The 18,580-nt window shown below is 46.8% G+C and overlaps 1 protein-coding gene across 1 annotated transcript in view; it reads left to right on the plus strand.

Annotated features, from left to right (window-relative positions):
- Positions 1-18,580, plus strand: part of CSMD1 (CUB and Sushi multiple domains 1) — a 1,691,213-nt gene that overhangs the window by 1,493,018 nt on the left and 179,615 nt on the right. The window contains exon 28 of the mRNA XM_064477604.1: positions 1,600-1,756. Coding sequence (XP_064333674.1) covers positions 1,600-1,756 — 157 coding nt within the window. The remainder of the gene's footprint in view (positions 1-1,599; positions 1,757-18,580) is intronic.

Below are 18,580 nucleotides of genomic sequence, written 5' to 3' on the forward strand. Positions count from 1 at the left end.
TGGGTGGATCCACAGAACTTCCCTTCTGGAGGAGCTTGGGATTCAGTGTGGCAACGGTCCGTTTTTGGTGACTGTAGCCATGAGGATGCTGGGAGCCAGATGTGCCTGTGTGATCTGGTGCATCCCTGAGAAGCGCTCAGACAAGCCAGGACCAGTGCAGGTGACCGGAAGTCGATGCTCCAGAACTCTGAGAAGCAGCCTGTGTGTGTGTGTTTGGCTTTAATGCCCCTCATCTCCATGGGTTTCTATGAGTCATGGAGAATTACACAGCTTGTGGGGTGACCTAAGTCCTTATCGGAGAGGCCTGGACACTTAATTTTTGAGCCAGAATCCTCTGGATTTAAAACTCCTTGTAATCTGGGAGTCAGAGCCTCACTATGTTGAGCGAAATCTACGTTAAGCCGAACCATGATTTTTCCAGCACTAGCCTGTTGCCGGCTTCAGTGAGTGGGTATAGGGCATACGTGTGTTTAATTAAATGGAATCAGACAGTGACCCCTAAAATTAATTCTTCTAAATGTGTCCCTTCCCTTGAGAAGTGTGTGAGTTCGTGTGTGTCTGCCAAGCAGAGTGTGTGGTTTACGCATGCTTGAGAAGAGAGACAGGACAAGGAAAGGCAGAATTAGCCCGTCCGGGGAGGAAAGGAGCAAGGGCTGTAAACACACAGGGACCTGAGGACTGAGGCTCTGATAACCTTTACTTAGTTAAGATTTTTTTTTTTAATTGAGAAAAACTGAATGTTCTGCAATATGATGTAATACGTTTTCATTCTTTCTTCTACAAAGCCCTGTTCCACACCAGCGGTTCCTTGCTGGGAACGAGTGAAGTGGTTCAGAGGCCTATGGGTTAGCCGCTCCCACCAAGCGTCCTAGTCTTGACCGGTTACCAGGGCTGTGCGGCACCTCCACGCCGAGTCTACCAGGATGCACACACTGTTTATTCCGGCTTTAGGAAACTGTCCTGTGGGGCACCCCCCATGCCCACGCCCTAAGACTGATGCATCCCCCCCAGCCCGGGATCAGTGATTGGGAGTCCTCCTCCCCAGCGCGGACCCCCTCGGCCAGACTAGAGGGCAGCAGTGAACCCCTCCCTCCTCACATAACGCCCCCTAGAACTGAGCCCTGTCTGCTGGCCCTGGAAGCGCTTAGGGTACCTGCTCGGGCTGCACGAGCGCCAGGTGTCTCAGAGCGAGATGACACAGCCCTCTGGCACCGACACACAGCGAGATTCCTTTTTTACAACTCACTCAAAACTAAGGTCCCCTCGGGTCAGAGACCAGAAAAGGTGACGAGGTTTGAGCATCTTGTCTTGTAACACCTTCACGTAGAAGAGGAGACGTTTGCCACTGAACACAGAAAGGACTCTCAAAGTGACACGTGTGAAGTGGTCTGGACACAAATGGAATCTTTTGTCTTTAATGTTAATTATCAACTTTAAAACTTTACAAACATTGTTTAGCAGTGCCATCCACTCAGCTTTCTGTAAACTGTGTGATTTTTTAAGTACTGTATAAAATCGTATCTTTGAAACTTTGAGTTTCTTGTTAAAATTGCTCACGTGACAACAGAAGTGCGGACTCAGGCTGTGACTCGTCCTCAGGTCTACGATGGGAAAGACAGCTCGTCACGCCCCCTGGGAGCCTTCACCAGGAGCGAGCTGCTGGGGCTGGCCCTGAACAGCACCTCCAACCACCTGTGGCTGGAATTCAACTCCAACGGCTCGGACACCGACCAGGGCTTTCAGCTCGCCTACACTAGTAAGTGCCCCGCGGCTTCACACGCTAGCGGGCGCCGTGCGGCTTCTTCGCTTCCTTTGACTTCTGATTTTCTCAGGGTACATCTGTTACTTTGCTGATATGATACATTTTAAATACCGACTTTTTTTCCTGGCCCCTCACTGTGTTTCGGATTGCTGTTTAATTCTGTGCACCACTGAGCAGACAGTAAATTTAGGCCCATTACGTGAAGTGATACTTTGAAATTAATCTAGTTAGTAGTCTTAATACTTTTGTAATGATATGTCTGTACCTGAAAAGTAAATATCGTGACATTTAAGAGCTTTTAGGCTTCAAATTACTGTGAAAAATACTGTGATATAACTGTGATACAGTGCACATTGACAAAAATTTATATATATACATATGAAAGATTTGGGATGAATGTTTGATGTGGTTGATGGTGATAGTCTGAATGCCTACCACACGTCAATTCTTTTCTATTACATCTATCTGTCTGTACATGTATTAGATCCAGCACATTATGGAATACAGATTCATTTATACATACAGATACAGATGCATGAATATGTGTATACATACATGTGTATGTATGTGTGTGTATATGTATATCAAACCTACAAAGTAAGCTCTTCGTAACACAACGAATTTCCTAATGAGAAAATTAAACACAGGTAATTGGAGTATGTGTCCAGGATACCAGGTGTATGAGTTGGTGGAGCCAGGATTTGATCTGCAGCTCACAGTTTTCCCCTATTAATACAGCCCGATATGGAAAATTCCTGTTTTTTAAAATGATAAACATGGGGAAGACAAAGGGTGAAATAAAGGAGGAGACGAGATTGTGCTTTCACAAAGAGAAGTTGGCAGTGTGATAACTGTCATTTTAACATTTTTAGTTCCAGAAAAATAAAGCAAAAAATTTACTTCCGTTACTTGGTATGGGTAACTAATTAAAATTTAGTAACCAATTAACTAAAATGCTTAAAATGTAGAAGACAGTCCAATCCCTCACCAGTCTGATGATTAAAAATATTTATGACACCAAATACCATGACATGGGAAATTAAAAATTTTGGATTTTTGAGCATGAAAATGTGTTAGTGACTATCAAGACTGATTCCTTTCTCTGACAGATAAGCAGAGGAAGGCGTGAAAAAGATAGTACTTACCCCAGACGCAGAGCTAACCCAGGTGCCCTCAAGGAAGAGCAGGTGCCTCAAACCCCCTTGGTAGATGAACCTGCAGTTAGAGAATCGTAAGACTTTGGGCGTAAGTAGAATTGTATTAGCTCAGAAATGAAAAAGAAACCAGTGTTTCACTTTCATGCGAATAATCGTTTAAAAAACCTCCAGAAATAGAGAGCACGTTAATTACATTGTATGCAGATAAACGAGTAGCAGATACATTATAAAATAAATTTATAATTATACTTTTTTATGTACTAGAATTCTGCTTTTCCGAATTTCACTCTCAAAAAAGTTTCAGAGAGTTCTTGTACAGCCAGTTGGCTCTGCCTGTGGATAACGTGTAAACCGTCGTGACCTCGTTTTTCTCCCCCTTCTCCTACGGGTTCTCCATCGTATGTCCACCATTTCTCTGTTTTATTGCCTGGATGTGTCAACCCCAATTCCTAGCTCTTACCCTACTCTTGCAGTCTTGGAGGAACACGGATACTTGAGAAGGAAAGCCGTTTGAAAGCCCTCTGGGTAACTTTACTAGAACCGAGGGGAGTCCCGTGCACACCTGGCTGTTCCTCCCACTCCTGTTGCTTTGGCTTGTCTGACAAAGCCTGCGTCTTGCGATGGTTTGTCAGCAGAGAGCTGAGAACCTCGGCCTGGGAGCTTTTCTCTCTCTTCCCTTGGCCTCATCCTGGGGCCGCCCAAGTGCCGGCTTCCTGAGCTTGGCAGCTGCTTCAAAGAAGGGATGTCATGTTACACCCCGTGCTGCACCTCGTCGCTCTCTCAGCCCTGGTGGCTGCCTCCTGTCTTCCCTCTGTTCCAAGGAGGGCCATCCTTGCTTTGTGAGCTCTTGGTCCTGCGCTCGCATGGTTGTGCAGAGACATCCGGAAGCAAATCTGCCCAGCAGCATCTACAGTCACTGGATGTGTCACTGAGGTGGGGTGACTGAGCTGTTACCAGAATCCTGCCTTCCCCCCTGATTTTCCAAATGGCAGTTAGGAAGGTCCACCTGCTCTGAAAGCGTGTGGCTGAACTGAAGCCAGAGGCTGTGGGCTTCACATGTGTCGGGCCAGCCACCCCTCAGCTGGAGGAGCTGCTTCCACGTGCTGTTCCGGCCCCGCCGCACACCACTGCTGCGGTGGTGGCCGTGTGTCCCCGCCCCCTCCAGACCCGGAGGGCCCCTGCTGCTGCTCCATTGCTCTGCGTCACGTTGGGGAGCTTGAAGCTGTGGATCTGTGTGTGGGTACTTTCCAGTTAGATGGACTTCGTGTTTTTTTTTTTTTACATAGAGCGTAAGCTTTGTGAAAATAGGAGAGAGAAGTATCGGGGGTGCCTGGAGTTTAGTTCGCTCTTAGTATCATCGGTTTGACAGCAGTGATTGTCTTCTCTGCTGTTTTCCCTCTTTGCCTCAACCTACAACCACACAGTCGCTCCCCGGGTCCAAGTCTCGTCTGTAAGGTTGTCCTGGAGCTGCAACACCCTGCCAGATGGGAAAGAAATTTGTAGTACAGACTCGTTGGTGCTGATGGCTACAATCAAAGTATTATTAACTTCACATTAAATTCTTAGGTTTAAACACTAAGCAGTTAAGTTTATGAAATCCCAGACTCCCACAGTGTGATCAAATACCTGAACCAAATCTTCATCTCTACAAGATGGTTTGGAAACAACAAATGATTATAAAATGTTTTGTGCAAATTATTAAAGCTTAAGATTGTTTAAAGACACTTTCAATTATTTTCAAAAGACTTTTGTAACTGCCTCTTGTTGGTTAGTTGCATTACTTAGGAAAACATTCATATTTAAATATTCCAAATCCATAATTTACCTACACACAAGTGGATTAGAAACTGTCAACAGAGAGTAAATGTATAGCTTAACAAACATCCTGACGCTTTTCAAATAGGTACAAACCATATATGCGTAAACCAGAGCGTCCTCTCCAGGACTTTCTAACTTTTCCCTCTTGGCAGTTCTGAGTCTTGGTGAATAGTGCCTTTTCATCTTCTTTGTAAATTAGGAACTGAGCCCCCAGATCTTTAAGTGGTTTGCTGAAGCTTTCACATCCAGAGTGTTTCAGCTGGGACCCAAATCCACGTCTTCTAAATAAAGGCCAGAACTGTCGATGAACTTACTTTAGGATATTTTAGATGATCCCACTTTGATGAGTTCCACACTGATTGATGCTTATATGTGTAGAAGCACTGCCAAGGAAGAAAAGCCAGGCGTCTTTGGAACAAGAAGGAGCAAATATATTAGTAGACGTTCACTAAGTGACTATTGGTTTCTGAGTAACAGGTCAGAGCAACGTGCAACTGAAAGCATTTACCTCTGTTACAAAACCACTGCTTTTTGTTACAGATTCGTATGTTTTCATAACAGATGGTCGTCTTCTGATTCTGTAATGATATCACGTTTAAGCATAACCCACAGGCTTTTTCAGACTGGGGCAGTGGGTGTTCACACGTTATCCCGCTCTGTAATGGCTCTTGCACAGATGTCTGATCTGTAATATAAGGACCTTAGGCTGGGTCACTGTCAGCCAAGCTGTGCTCCACAGAGCACTGGTCCCACAGGGCCGTCTCGGGCAATGAGGCTTTCACCATATTTAACAGAGACGTTTTGTTTGTTTGTTTCCTCCCAGTGATTGTAAAGCTCTTCAAATATCAGAAAACATCATATTGACAATGGATTGCTCTGTCTTCTAAATATTTCAGCAAATTTTTTTGCAGAAAAAGAGTTCTAGAAATTAAAGGAAAATTTCCTGTTATCTTCAGAATTCTTAAAAAAAATATGTTGACTCTCTTAGAGTTCCACAAGAATGTTCCCAGAGCAGTTGCTCCTCAGAAGCAGTGCCCCCCAGGGCTCTCTGGGTCGCTCTTACTTGGTTGGGTAGACAGGAGCAGACAACTGTCAGTCACAGTTCAGCCTCAGTTCTTGCTCTCCAGGTGGGCGGTGAAGAACCGCGTTTTGGACAGGCCCCTCTGGACCGTCCTGGTGGGTCTGCTTTCCGACTTTGCATGTATTACTGGTGTACTGATGATTAGCGCTGTATGGAAACAGAGGGGGGGGGGCATGGTTCCTGGTCACAGGTAAATGCCTCAGGATTGTCACGTGTAGCCCTTGGGAAACTCTGGTCAGTAGAAGTGTGACTCTGGCACCACGTTCTCAGCTACGGGATGGGTCAGCAGGTGGTGTTGTAGGAGCCGGTTCATGGCTCCAGTTTTCATCGACCAGTATGTTTGACCCATAATGTAGTTCATCTTCTGTTAAATTTGACCATCAACACATTGTTCTATTTGCCCTGAATACATTTCATCTTTACATGAGTTCTTAGGTCTTCCTCCAGTAGACTACAACTCCTTGATGATAATGTGTGATTCGTGCAGCCTAAGATTTAGAAATCTATCTGTAATATATAGGATGCATTTTATGTATTTATTTATGATGATGGCAAATACGATTTTCCAGAGAAATGAGAGATCATTGAAAGCCAGAATAATCCTAGAAGCCCCCAGAATTTTCTTTTCCTCCAGCTAGATGCCCTTTGCCACATTCCTCAAGATTGCATTTAAACGCTATTGACTACGTGGAAGGTTGCTCTGCTGTCCAGCTTCCTGGAGCAGAACCACTTGCTTCCTCTGAACCCTCCATACCCCTTACATCTTGTCTCTGCATCTTTTGTTTTCACCAACAGAGTGTGAGATTCTCAAGAGGAGGACTCTTAACTTGATCAACATTGTATCACCTGCGTAGTCTCTTATTAAGTGATAGTTAATTGGGATGACCTAGATTTGCATGGGAGGGGACAGGTTTTGGGGGGGGGTTGTTTGTTTTTTTTTAAGCAACAATTTTTTAAAATTTTATTTTATTGAGTTATAGTCAGTTTACAATGTTGTGTCAATTTCCAGCGTAGAGCACAATTTTTCAGTTACACATGAACACGTATATATTCATTGTCACATTTTTTTTTGCTGTGAGCTACCGCAAGATCTTGTATATAGTTCCCTGTGCTAGACAGTATAATTTTGCTTATCTATTCCGTATCTGCAAATTTTGAGCTCCCAGTCTGTCCCTTCCCACCCCTCTCCCCCCCGGCAACCACAAGTTTGTATTCTATGTTTATGAGTCTGTTTCTGTTTTATATTTAAGTTCAATTGTCTTCTTCTTTTTTTTTTTTTTTTTTTTTTTTAGATTCCACGTATGAGCAATCTCATATGGTATTTTTCTTTCTCTTTCTGGCTTACTTCACATAGCATGACATTCTCCAGGGACATCCATGTTGCTGCAAATGGCATTATGTTGTCATTTTTATGGTTGAATAGTATTCCATTGTATAAATATACCACATCTTCTTTATCCAGTCGTCTGTCAATGGACATTTAGGCTCTTTCCGTGTCTTGGCTATTGTAAATAGCGCTGCTATGAACATTGGGGTGCAGGAGTCTTTTTGAAGTAGTGTTCCTTCTGGATATATGCCCAGGAGCAGTATTCCTGGGTCATACGGTAAGTCTATTCCTAGTCTCTTGAGGAATCTCCATACTGTTTTCCACAGTGGCCGCATCAAGGGAGGGGAAGGTTTGAGTAAAGATGTGGAGCATTGACTATGATCTTTGAGCTCGTGAGGTAACAAGTATGAACGTCCAGATAGAACAGAAAGTGCATGATGAGGAGAAAAAAGGAAAAGGAAATGAGCTGTGGGGACCTGATTGTGGAAGCCTTGAAGGCTGGTCTCAGTGCTGGTCGATATGAAGGCAGAGCCACAAACCGTGTTGGAGGAAAGAAATTACATGGAGGTCTGGAGCTGAGAAGATGATAAACAGACGATGGTGTAAATGCCGTTTCTTCGAGGATGATGACAATCCCAATGGATCTGTGCCCTTGTCACCCACAAATGCGCAGAGAATAAAGGAGAAAAAACCCACTTGCGACTTTTGCAGTAACACGTAACGGGGCAGAGAAGAAATACGTAGTCACTTTTACTTACATGTATGGAGTAGTTGGGTTGAATACGCCATCTGCCTTGAAAAAGAAAAGTAGAAACAGGGATCACTTGGGAGGGTGGTGGGGGGTTAGTCAGGAGTCACGGAAGAACAGATAGACAGACCTTAAAAATGGAAGTTTTGGTGCCATCCAAGGTGTGTTTGGCAAAGAGGCCCGAGCGGTAGATGCGGGACTCCCGTCCCACTGGGAAGCCAGTGCTATCGTGGAGGTGAATTAACTCGGCCGACCTCCCTTTAGGTCTTCTGGCTTCATGTAACCCGTCTCCCTGGCTCTGATTCCGTGGGTACCAGACAGTGTTCTTGGTGTAACTGGGGTGTCAGCGTGGCTCTCCCAGTAGAAACAGAGTGATTTCTTTGTGTCAACGTAGGGGTTCTGGTACATGGACTGACTCCATTTATCATTTTAAATTAGGGGCTTGACATCCTGATGTTGTGTATGAGCCACAGGAGCCCTCCAGGTGATGAGTCGGTCTGTGGCAGAGAAACAGGCGTCTGATCCTACAAAGCCGTCCTTTAAGATGCAGCCTGCCGGCTCTCCTGGGGCAGCTCACCCCGCTGGCTGTTGCAAGCCTCATTTTTTTTTGTTTCAAAGTTTTACAACAAAGACTGTAGCGCAGGGAGTCCATGTCAGGGACTTCTCCAAAACGCTGGAGGAAAAGAGGCTTGTGGGGCAGACAAGGAAGAACCTTTCCAAGAAACACAAAGAGGCTGGAGGTGAGCAGGCAGACCAGCAGGACAGAGCTGCTACTGGTGGTCTACGTGGCCCCTTTGTGACTATTATTTTTTAAAAAGAAGGGAGAAAAACGTCCTTATTCAAGAAAGTCAGCGCCCTCAGAGCCCAGCCCCACCACTGCCCCGGGCGGCTCTGGGCAGGAGCGGACCACACAGCCTGGAAGTGAGACCCACCCCGCCCCTGGACAGGCTAACTTGCAGGTGACAGTGTTCAGTTTGGAGACAGGGAAGCAGGGGCGTTCGTGGTGGTTCCTGTCCTCCCCCACGGCCGGTCTCTTGTGGCTGGTTAATTTCCATTTTCAGCCCCTAAAATTGCTCCCTGCCCCCGACCCTGAGTTATCTGTTGAAGAACCCTAGAGAAAAGCCTGAGAGTCCCCCTGCGACGGGGACCTGGGAAAAGGCGCCCGGACAGCCCCTCTGCCCGCACCCCTTGGCCCCTCGCCCTCGTTCAGTCTGTTTTCTGAAGTTGATGAGGCCGAGGTGGGTGATTTGGCACCGGCCCTGATTCCGAACAATCTGCAGCATATTCTGTGCAGGAGAAAACAGGAGCCCAGAGCCACGACGTACACGGCTGTCATCTCGATCTCATTAACATGCTGATAGAATTGAAATGACCCCAACATGCACGTGCTGTTACAAATGAGAGCGCGGCCCTGGGTGTGAACACGCTCTCAAGGCCAGTAATGAAGCACTAAGCACCGCCACCTTTGCGCTCCACGGCGAGTCAGAATTGCGGCAGGCGCGGCAGACATCCCAGGGAGCGCACAGACGGGTGAGCAGCCAGTCACTGGAAACATGCCTCGGCCCTGATAAAGAACAGGGGAGTCCGAAGCGGGAATGTGAAGTGCTTGAGATCACGGGTTTATAACAGGAGCTGACTCCCTGGGGAAGGGTTGGCGTCCTAAACAGGCTGATGCAATTTGGGGCGTCCCTCCTCCTGCCCATCCCCACCCAGTTCCGTCGGGAGTCACCCTATTTCTTTGGGTTTTTTACAGCTTTACTGAGATGTAGTTGGCATATAATAGGTGTGCAACATGATGACTTCGTACACGTGCTAATTGCAGAACGCTTGCCACACTCACGTTTGCTTAACACCATCATCGCCTCACGTACATGCTTCTGTGTGTGTGCTGCGATCGGCCTGTTGCTGATGGTTCTTCTCACACCACTGCCTCCCCGGCAAGGAATGAGATCTAAGTGCACAGTGATGTGTTCTTTTCACAACTGATTGTTTAATTTAAGTACAGTCAGCTTACAGTGTTGTATCCATTTCTGCTGTACAGCATAATGTTTTAGTCATACATTGATTGCCGCAAGAGTTTGGAAATTCTTCTCAAGCTGAGGGGCAGTTCTAAATGCAAGTTCTTAAATCCAGTTTTATAAATAACAAAGACAGTCACACATTTCTCAAACTTTCTTGGTTGTAGTATGTGTAAGCCTTGCGTCTTTCAAGTACAATCGTATTGGTCAAAGAGCAGCGTTTATCACATGCCCAGTCTTTCTGGTGCAGCTGTGTTCTGAAAAATCACGCCAGAGCAGTGCTTGGGTCAGCGGAAGTCCTCACGCCTTTCCACCGTTGTGCTGCAGGTCAGGAGGAAGTGTGAAAGGGGGTCAGGAGACAACCACCTTGCACGTGGTTCCACACAACAGGTTTATTTCATTTTCCTGAAGATTAAAATTGTGGCAAACGTACCTGGCTGCTTTGGGGTCTCTTCACGTGACGCAGGAGTGTGGGTGAGCAGTTTGTAAATAAAGGTTCGTGGACCAAGAAATTGTTCTTAAGTTCAGGAAAACATGGTTAGTGTTACTTGGCTTTCCACAGTTGGCTAGTAGGTAATTTTATAAAGGTGTTACAAAGTAATAGGCAGTTATTTTGTGAAGTCACCTGTTCCCAGGAAGGATGACTCGGGCACTTCTAACTTTAGTATCCCTAGGTTAGATTTATTTTAGTTTGGGGGTTGTCAATAAAACGCTCCCCCCATGAATTCTTATCAAGTACAACATAGCATCTCTCACCTGTGAAGGAAAATAAAGCTAATTTTTAATATGCTTTAAACTGAAAAAATTTTTAAGTGTGCACATTAAGTGAAGTTAAACTGTATACTCAGAATTTACTGTGCTATGAAAAGGGTAGTGTTATAAAGAGAAAACGGCGATGGCAGTGATGCGACTACGCACTCACGTGACTGCATCAACGGGAACCTCTCCCGTCAAAGTATCAGGCCATCTCCATACCTTTTTTTATAAGCTGACACCTTCTTGTAAGAATTCTGAAAATGGCATTTTTGCTCTTCTCTTACAAGAAAAGAACCTCTATAGCGTCACATTGTGTGTGATACACTTTTCAAAATTGAATGGCTTTCAGTAGAAATACCACAATGGAAAAGGCAGCCCAGGTAATTCAGACACAATAGAGAGAGAGAGAAGAGAGACAGACCACTAGAAAGTCCCGGGAAATAGCTCTATTTATGTAAAGCAGGCTGGGCACTGTATAACGAGGGAAGACATCCCAGGGAGCGCCGTATAAAGAGCCAGTCCCCTGAGCCCGGTCCAGGCATGCAGTTCACGGTTTGCGGTAGGAGCTTTCATAGTTATGGGTGCACTTTTAGATAAACATGAAGATAAATGTTTAATTCCTGTACAACGTGATTAAGAGAATACTTGGGGCCAAACTTGGTGGCGTTTTTGAGAAGGGAGACTTGAGGGTAAGTCTTGGCTTCACCCTGAGGCTGAGGCACCCCTGCCTCTGCTGGCCCCGCGGCGAGGCTGCTGTAAACCCGGGGCACGCGTCTCCGTCCGTGTCTCAGAGGGAGGAAAAGGCGCATTATTATCATGACCATTTAAGAGGAGAAGATGACACAGGCGACGCCTCATTGATGTGCTCAGTGTCGGAGGCAGAGGAGAGGTGCAGACGGGCAGATAGTCCGGGTCTCTGGCCTTCTAACCGGATGTTTTACTCTCTTGCTCCCTTCGAACCACATATAGCTCCCCAAAGACGAACATGTAAGCATTCACAGTGTTCTCTTTAAAATTCCAGTGAAACTGGGACATGGTTCACTCCTGTGTCCATGTGAGAATTGCCTAGTTAGGATCTTGGGCCACCCTGGTGGCCCACACCGAGGTCCTCTGAACCCCGTGGGAGCTGTCACGTGCCAGAGGGGCTGGGAGCAGCTTCTCCATAGCTTTGCATAATTTTCCATGAGGCTTAGTTTTGTGGATTTTATTTTGTAATTCATGATCCCTTACATTTTGTGACGATTTGATAGTTGATACACTGCTATCTGTTCTCCCAGAATTAAATACATTGTTGGTCACCAGTTCTTTGAGAAAGACAAAAGGACGCAGAGAGGAGTGACATAAATGGTTTAATTACAGGATTGAACTAAAAGCATATGACTTGAGTGTGAAATAAAATGACAGCTGACAGATGACATCACCAAATGCTGTAAAATCTAATGTTTTTATGGGAAGAGTGATGACAGAATTTTTTCCATTCATTTTTAGGGGAAATAAAAAGCAATAATTACTGCATTAGTCAAAGTCATAGTTACATTGTTTTTGCAAAGGGTCATTGTTGGGAAAATAGGAATCTCAGAGACTTAACGTGTCTTGTCAAAAAGGACATGCTGGGTGACAGATCACAGGCCACTTTATGTCTGATTCTGATTTTTCTTGCATGTGTTGTGGCATTCTTAATGATGCTGTAGCAGGATAAAAGGCATGAATCTATTCACATTCAAAATCACTGTTTTTCTCCACTTCATGAAGTCTGACACGAGGACATTTGAAGGCTGTTCGGATTTCTTCCTCATCATCAGAGAGGCTTTGTTGTTTTTGCTGTGCTGAGTAAACTTTCCGGACAGCTCTGACATGACAACAGTTATGTCTGTTAAATGCCAGTGCTGGGCAGTTAGGCTGGGGGATGTGAAAATGCATTAAGGCCTCTGGAACATTCGGTTTGAATTTGCAAAGACTCGGGGATGGTACACTTGACTCCGCTGAGCGGCTGTGAGAACACGCGGAGATCGCCACGTCACAGACCAGATTTTTCTTTTGCAAATAAGTAGTTGTTTTTTGGACACTCTAGTTCTGAAATTCTATGAAAAAGAATCAAAGGGTAGTTTGACTGTTGAAAGGGATGTGGGAGTTTTCCTACGATGATTCTGAGAAAGTTTACCCTTTAACGCCCTTGACAGCTGGGTGGGTGAGCCTCCAGGGTGAGGGGCGCAAGGGCGGTGCCGGCGCTTCTGGACCTGGTGACTTACTGAGTGAGCTGGAGACGGGGGCAGGGAGGTTGGCACTGGGAGGGAAGTAGGCTTTATTTCTGAGTGATGGGGTCTTGACAGCCCTTGGCATTTAGTAGCAGGATTGTAACCTTGCTCCAATATGTAACGTAGACTCATAGACTGCAGACGCAAATGAAGTTAGAATTTGCTTACTGGATGTCGTGTAATCTAATTCTGACATAATGACTATAGGATTCATAGCCAGTCCAGGGGGGAAGAGAGGCTCAGGAGGAGCAGCTGGAGTGCTCCAAACTGACCCTCAAGGGCGGGCGTGGTTTGGAGGGTGAGCAGCATGGAGGCACAATCAAGCCATCTGCCTGGACGCCGGGGAGTGGTGGGCGCCAGGACCGGACACGGTGCTGCCCAGAGGAGCGCTTCCTGGGTCTTGTAGGCCATCCTCCCAGGACAGCTCTCAGACAACCAGGGAGCTCTAGGCACGAGGTGAGGGAGACGTGCTCCAGCAAGTTAAGGTCAGAAGAGAGTGGATACATTTGCGAGGGTGCGAGGGAGGTTTTGCAAGACCTCGGTGAGTGGTTGGGAGCAACAGAAAGACGGGGTCAGAGATCGATCATCTGCAGGTGTGGGTGGGGGGAGTCAGAGATCATCTGCAGGTGTCGGGGGTGGGGGGTGCAGGGTAGGGGGGCGTCTGCGATGAGCGGGGAGGTAAGAGCGTGCCGGCTTGGGAAGCGAGTGCGTGCATGGTCTCCGTTCTGTTCAGGCCTCTTTGGCTGCGTACTCGGCTGGCTTGGCTTTACTTCTGGGCTTTGCTGCTGACTCTCCGTGATGTGTAGTGGGTGTGAAACATCCCAGACCCATGCAGGAGCTTGGACCGGTGAGCATTCTCTTTCAGCCTGGGGCTGGGCCTGCTCCAGAGTGGGTTCTGAAGTTGGGCGGCTCGCGTTACCAACGTCCCAGGAGCAAGCTGGGTGAGCGTGCCGGACGCCTCCAATCTCAGTGGGGCTGGTGGATGGCAGCCCCTCCCACGGAAATTCTTTGAGAGGATGCGCTGTGGCCAGCGAGGACCAGCCCTCACCGCCTGATGCTGTGAGAGGCCAGCGCGGTCTGGTCCTGGCTGTCACCTCTCAGGAATTGCTGACCTCCCTGCGTGGCTCGAGGTGCAACATTCTGCCGTGTGGTTTTACCATTGCTTTGCATTTATTTGTTGTAGAGTAATAAAAGTAACAACATATGAATAACAATGGCAGCAACAAATCCAAGTCTTGTTGGTAATCCCTTGTATTGATAGAGTGTGATTAGGACGAGCTCAAAGCGTTCTCATAAATCTTTGACTGTTTCTTTTAAAAATCTCTGCAACATGGGGTCAGGAAGTTACTTCTTCAATTATGCGGCATAAAGGAAAGAGAAGAAGCTGCCACTGTCTTGCGCTGTGCTCTGACGGTAATTGAATTGGGCCCTATGTGATTAAGTGTGATGTATGCTGGCCCGACTCATTTTGTTGAGCTCTGGGCATCCCTTTGTATAAGTGGGATTCGCACGTCCGTGTATGTGTGTGTGAAACGGAAGGAAGCGTCCACCACCGAGCGTGACGTCTTGTCCGCGGGCCCAGCCTCCCTGGAGAGCACAGGTGGCTCATTTAGAAGCAGCCATATGTCGTGCTGGTGGCTGCCTGTGAATGGGCTGCCTGTACTGGCCTCCTCCTTCCACAGAACCCCCAAGGAGGATGGGAGACTCCAGCTCGCCCGCTGTCCCGCCCGCACCCAGGCGGCCGTGCTCGTCCTCCGTTCTGCTGAAGTGCTCGCCGAGGCCGTGGCAGTGCTTCCGCTGGAGCCGAGCCCTGGAGGCGGGGCTGTGCCTGCACTGAGATGAGCCAGGTGCTAAGGGCTTGAGGAGGGTGCGAGTCTGGTCCGTGAACGGTGTCCCTCTGAGACGCAGAGGTTGGCTGTGGGGCCCTCTCCCATCCTGTGCGGACGTGAGCTCCTGGAGGGCCGAGACTGAGGTGAATTCTTTTTTTTTTTAATCTTCAGCACCTAGCAGGTCATCTGACGCACAGTAGGCACTTCAGGAACACATGTCAACAGAGTGATTTAATTAACGAATGAATGTTGTAGGTAAGAGGGCAAGTTGTTCCAAATTTATGTTTGCAAACAGATGATCAAAATGACCTCTGTTTTTCCTCACATTGTCCCACTAATCTAGTGGGCTAAAAATTGGGAAATTATACTTTTAAATATATTTCCTGAATAAAAGTGAAACACCACTAGACTGAGCTGCTCTGTATAATTTACTACCTTCATTGTCAGGTAGAAACCATGATGAAAAATACGTTTTAAGAGAACAGTATTAACAGCTTAGATTTACAATCAAAGTAACAGTTTTTATGTCAGCATTTTTGCTTAAAATTGAAAGGTATAAAAGACATGGAAAGTCTGAACATACAGAGGAGTCATGTCGGACGAGCGCCGACATTCACGGGACAACTTGCGGCTCGTTCTGTAGGACGGAAGGAGCCACGCTTACAGAGCACCACAGACGTTCGTGTCAGCAAGTTCTGCACATGGCCTGCTCTTCACCTCCGATATAAAAAGAAGTGGATATAGTGAAACAGGCACAATCAAGAAAAACAGAAAAGCTGATAGAAAACAGGACCCAGAGGAGCGGAGACTAGAAACGCGCTCTTGCCACGACTGTGCCGACGTGGACGGTGTTCCGTGCTCCTCGCGCTTGGCGGCGCACCGCAGTCTGCTGCTGTTTGTCACTTGGCCTGATTTCTCTGCTGCACAGTGAGCTCTCTCTATGCCCGGTGCTGTTCTTGTCCCGAACTGCTGCAAAACGTGCCTGTGTTTAGCCGTGTCACAGGAGACGTTGCTGACGAAGGGTTGCCCTGTTTTCCGGGATTAGTGCACGGGCGCTGTGATGCCGTGGCGCTGGTGTCACGAGGCGGTGATGCTGCTGCTTCGTTCCCTGCCTCACATCTCTGACACGAGCTCATTCCTTCTCCTTCCTTCGCTCGCGTCACAGACCGTCTCTCTGCTTCCACGCGTCTCTCGAGCTCCGTTTGCCTGATGCAGTGTCTGCGCACACGTAATCTTATTTCTTCCACTGCCACGCATCCCCTGCCACAACCTAGCTTTCATCACTAAATAAACGTCTTCCCGGTTTTCCTGCCATGTCTCTCACTCCAGCCCAAACCGCACGTTGCCGCTGACTGTCCCTCTGAGACACACATGCACTTGGTCACTGCCGGGGCCGACGCCTTTGCTCCTGGCCCCGGGACATGCTGAATCGGTCCCAGCTCCCCAGGCTCCCATCCAGCCCTTCCCAGCCTTGCCCGTAACCACTCGTGCTTCAGCCCTATCCCCCTCCACCTCCGCACACTTAAATGAAGCTTCAGCAGGTGCAGACCCTCCTGGAAACTGCCCTGTGCACCCAGGATGCACTGCATTCTGCCAAACTCCCCCACATCTGTGGAGCCTTTATCTGGAGTCTCTCCGTCTGGTGTTATCGCCACCGATGCCCTGTCCTCCTGGGCCAGCCCAGCTCTTATCCCAACCCTCCTGCCTCCTTGTGGGCCTTTCTCAACCTTCACAGGAACCCCACTGTAGCATTTATCATGCTGTTTTTAAATTATTTGTTTTCTTATCTGGGTAATTAACTAGACTGTGGAAGATAAGGAGTCCTATACCACTTGGCTCAGAAGGGACAGTAAATATATTTGAAAATTTAGACAATGCACTGACTGTAAGTTCTTCCCTCAGTATGAGAGTTAGAACAGCATCCACCATCGGACGTGTTTAACAACCGATTCAGGGTGAAACGCCATCATCCGTCCATGTCTGTGCAGGTGCAAACCCTCAGCGTTAAACGCCCTTGACACGGACACGCGGGTGTGCGGTGCTGGGGAGCAGGGAGGCGGTGGGCGCTAGGAGTTCCTCCAGCCTGGGCTGGGGGAGCAGTCGGGGTCGCTGGGCGGCTCTGCCCCAGGTCAGAGGGTGCTCAGCATGAAAGGTTTGCTTGGGAGTTTTATAATATTCAGAATTATACAACGTTTCAAGATTGTCTCCTGGAATTCTTAGCCATGACTACCTTGCTTTATGATAGCTCACTGACATGTTGGGTAGAAACCAGCATGGTTCCAGAAAAATCGATGATTTCTTTGGTTATCCAGTATTCATTCTGGACTTTTACAGGTTTTTTTTTTTTTTTTTTTTTTTTTTCCTCACTCAGGAGCTGGGAAGCTCTGAGCTCTCTTAAGCTTCCCGTCCTGGTGGGTAGTGCTACATGGGGGCTTCAGAGCGTCTTTCCGTGGGGGCTGCTCATGTAGTCACAGAACAAAAGCAGCAGTAATGAGACTTAGCACATGGGGACAGGAAGTGCATTAAATGAAAAGAAGGTAGTTGACCACAGCATCAATTTGAAACCAGTAACAGCCATAGCTAAACACACAACTTAGATGCACAACTTAACAGATAGTAGTTTAAAAATGGAACATGCACACACACACCCCCACACCCAGAACTTCATTCTCGAGTCATGAAGGTTGTGTTTAAAAACACGAGTCAGTCAGATATTTTGGGAAATTCATTGTTAATGCACGTTACTTCTCAGGTGAAGCACAAAAATTAGCCTAAGCAGTGTCCTCCTGAGCCACACTTCCTTCTCGATGACTGTGAATTCAGGGAGGTGACGAGAGGGTCTTCAACTGTCCAGCAGAGTTCTCCTCTCAGTGGCGCCGGGGAGCGGTTGCTTTGGCACACGGCGACTTTACATTACTTTAAAAGCACGCTATTCAGACTGAAGTAAGTCTTAGGTAAAGTTATGAGATAAGAGGTTTCTGTAAACACGTGAGGCTTTATCCGTCGTTCAGAGGAGAAGATGTCGGAGGTTCTTCATCAACCACGAGCTCAGAGCTCACCGGAGCGTGCAGGTACTTTCTCAAGAGTCACCTGGATGGAGGTCGAAGAAACGCACGTGGCTGGGACCTTCAGGTTTCACCCTGGGTGTATGAAATGGGTTAAATCCACAGCAGCTTCTTTTCAAACAGAAGTGCTTGATTTGGAAGATAAAAACGAATAGCACTGATACTTTGTTAGACTGAAGAGATACAGGATTTAACCCTTAAAAACATGAAGACTGGGTAATTACTACAGCGGAGACGGAGAAGTAATCGTCAGCCTGATGTCTGGAGCTTGTTTTGACTGGAACATTTTGTTCAAAGCATCTTTTCAGCTTTTGTGACTCAGAAAGAAATCACTGGAAAACAGAAAGAATTAGAGTTACCAAATAGATTTAGACAAGATTGCAACTCATAATAGGTAATGTTTTGACACAAATAACTTGATTTAGTCATTTTAAAGGTTCTGCAGCATAAAGTAAATGCAGAGAAGCAGTATTTGTACACTGACTTATTGCAGACTAGTGGCTATAAGGCAGAAAAGGGTACCTTCTCTGTAGTTTTAAAGTCATCACTCTTGAGCACCTTAAGAGTGATCATTCTGAAGTCTTTTAGATTCAAATCAGAATGGAGAACTATCTTTTAGATCTAAATATAAATCTAAGAAAATACTTTTAGATACTTTTTAAAAGAAGCCACAGAAAAATCTTTTCCCTGAAACAGACAGATAATCAACATCACAGAACTTTGTAGTGTCATTGAAGAATTCCGCTATCATGCATCAATTCAAC

Source organism: Camelus dromedarius, chromosome 22, assembly GCF_036321535.1.
Source record: "Camelus dromedarius isolate mCamDro1 chromosome 22, mCamDro1.pat, whole genome shotgun sequence".
Lineage (NCBI taxonomy): Eukaryota > Metazoa > Chordata > Mammalia > Artiodactyla > Camelidae > Camelus > Camelus dromedarius.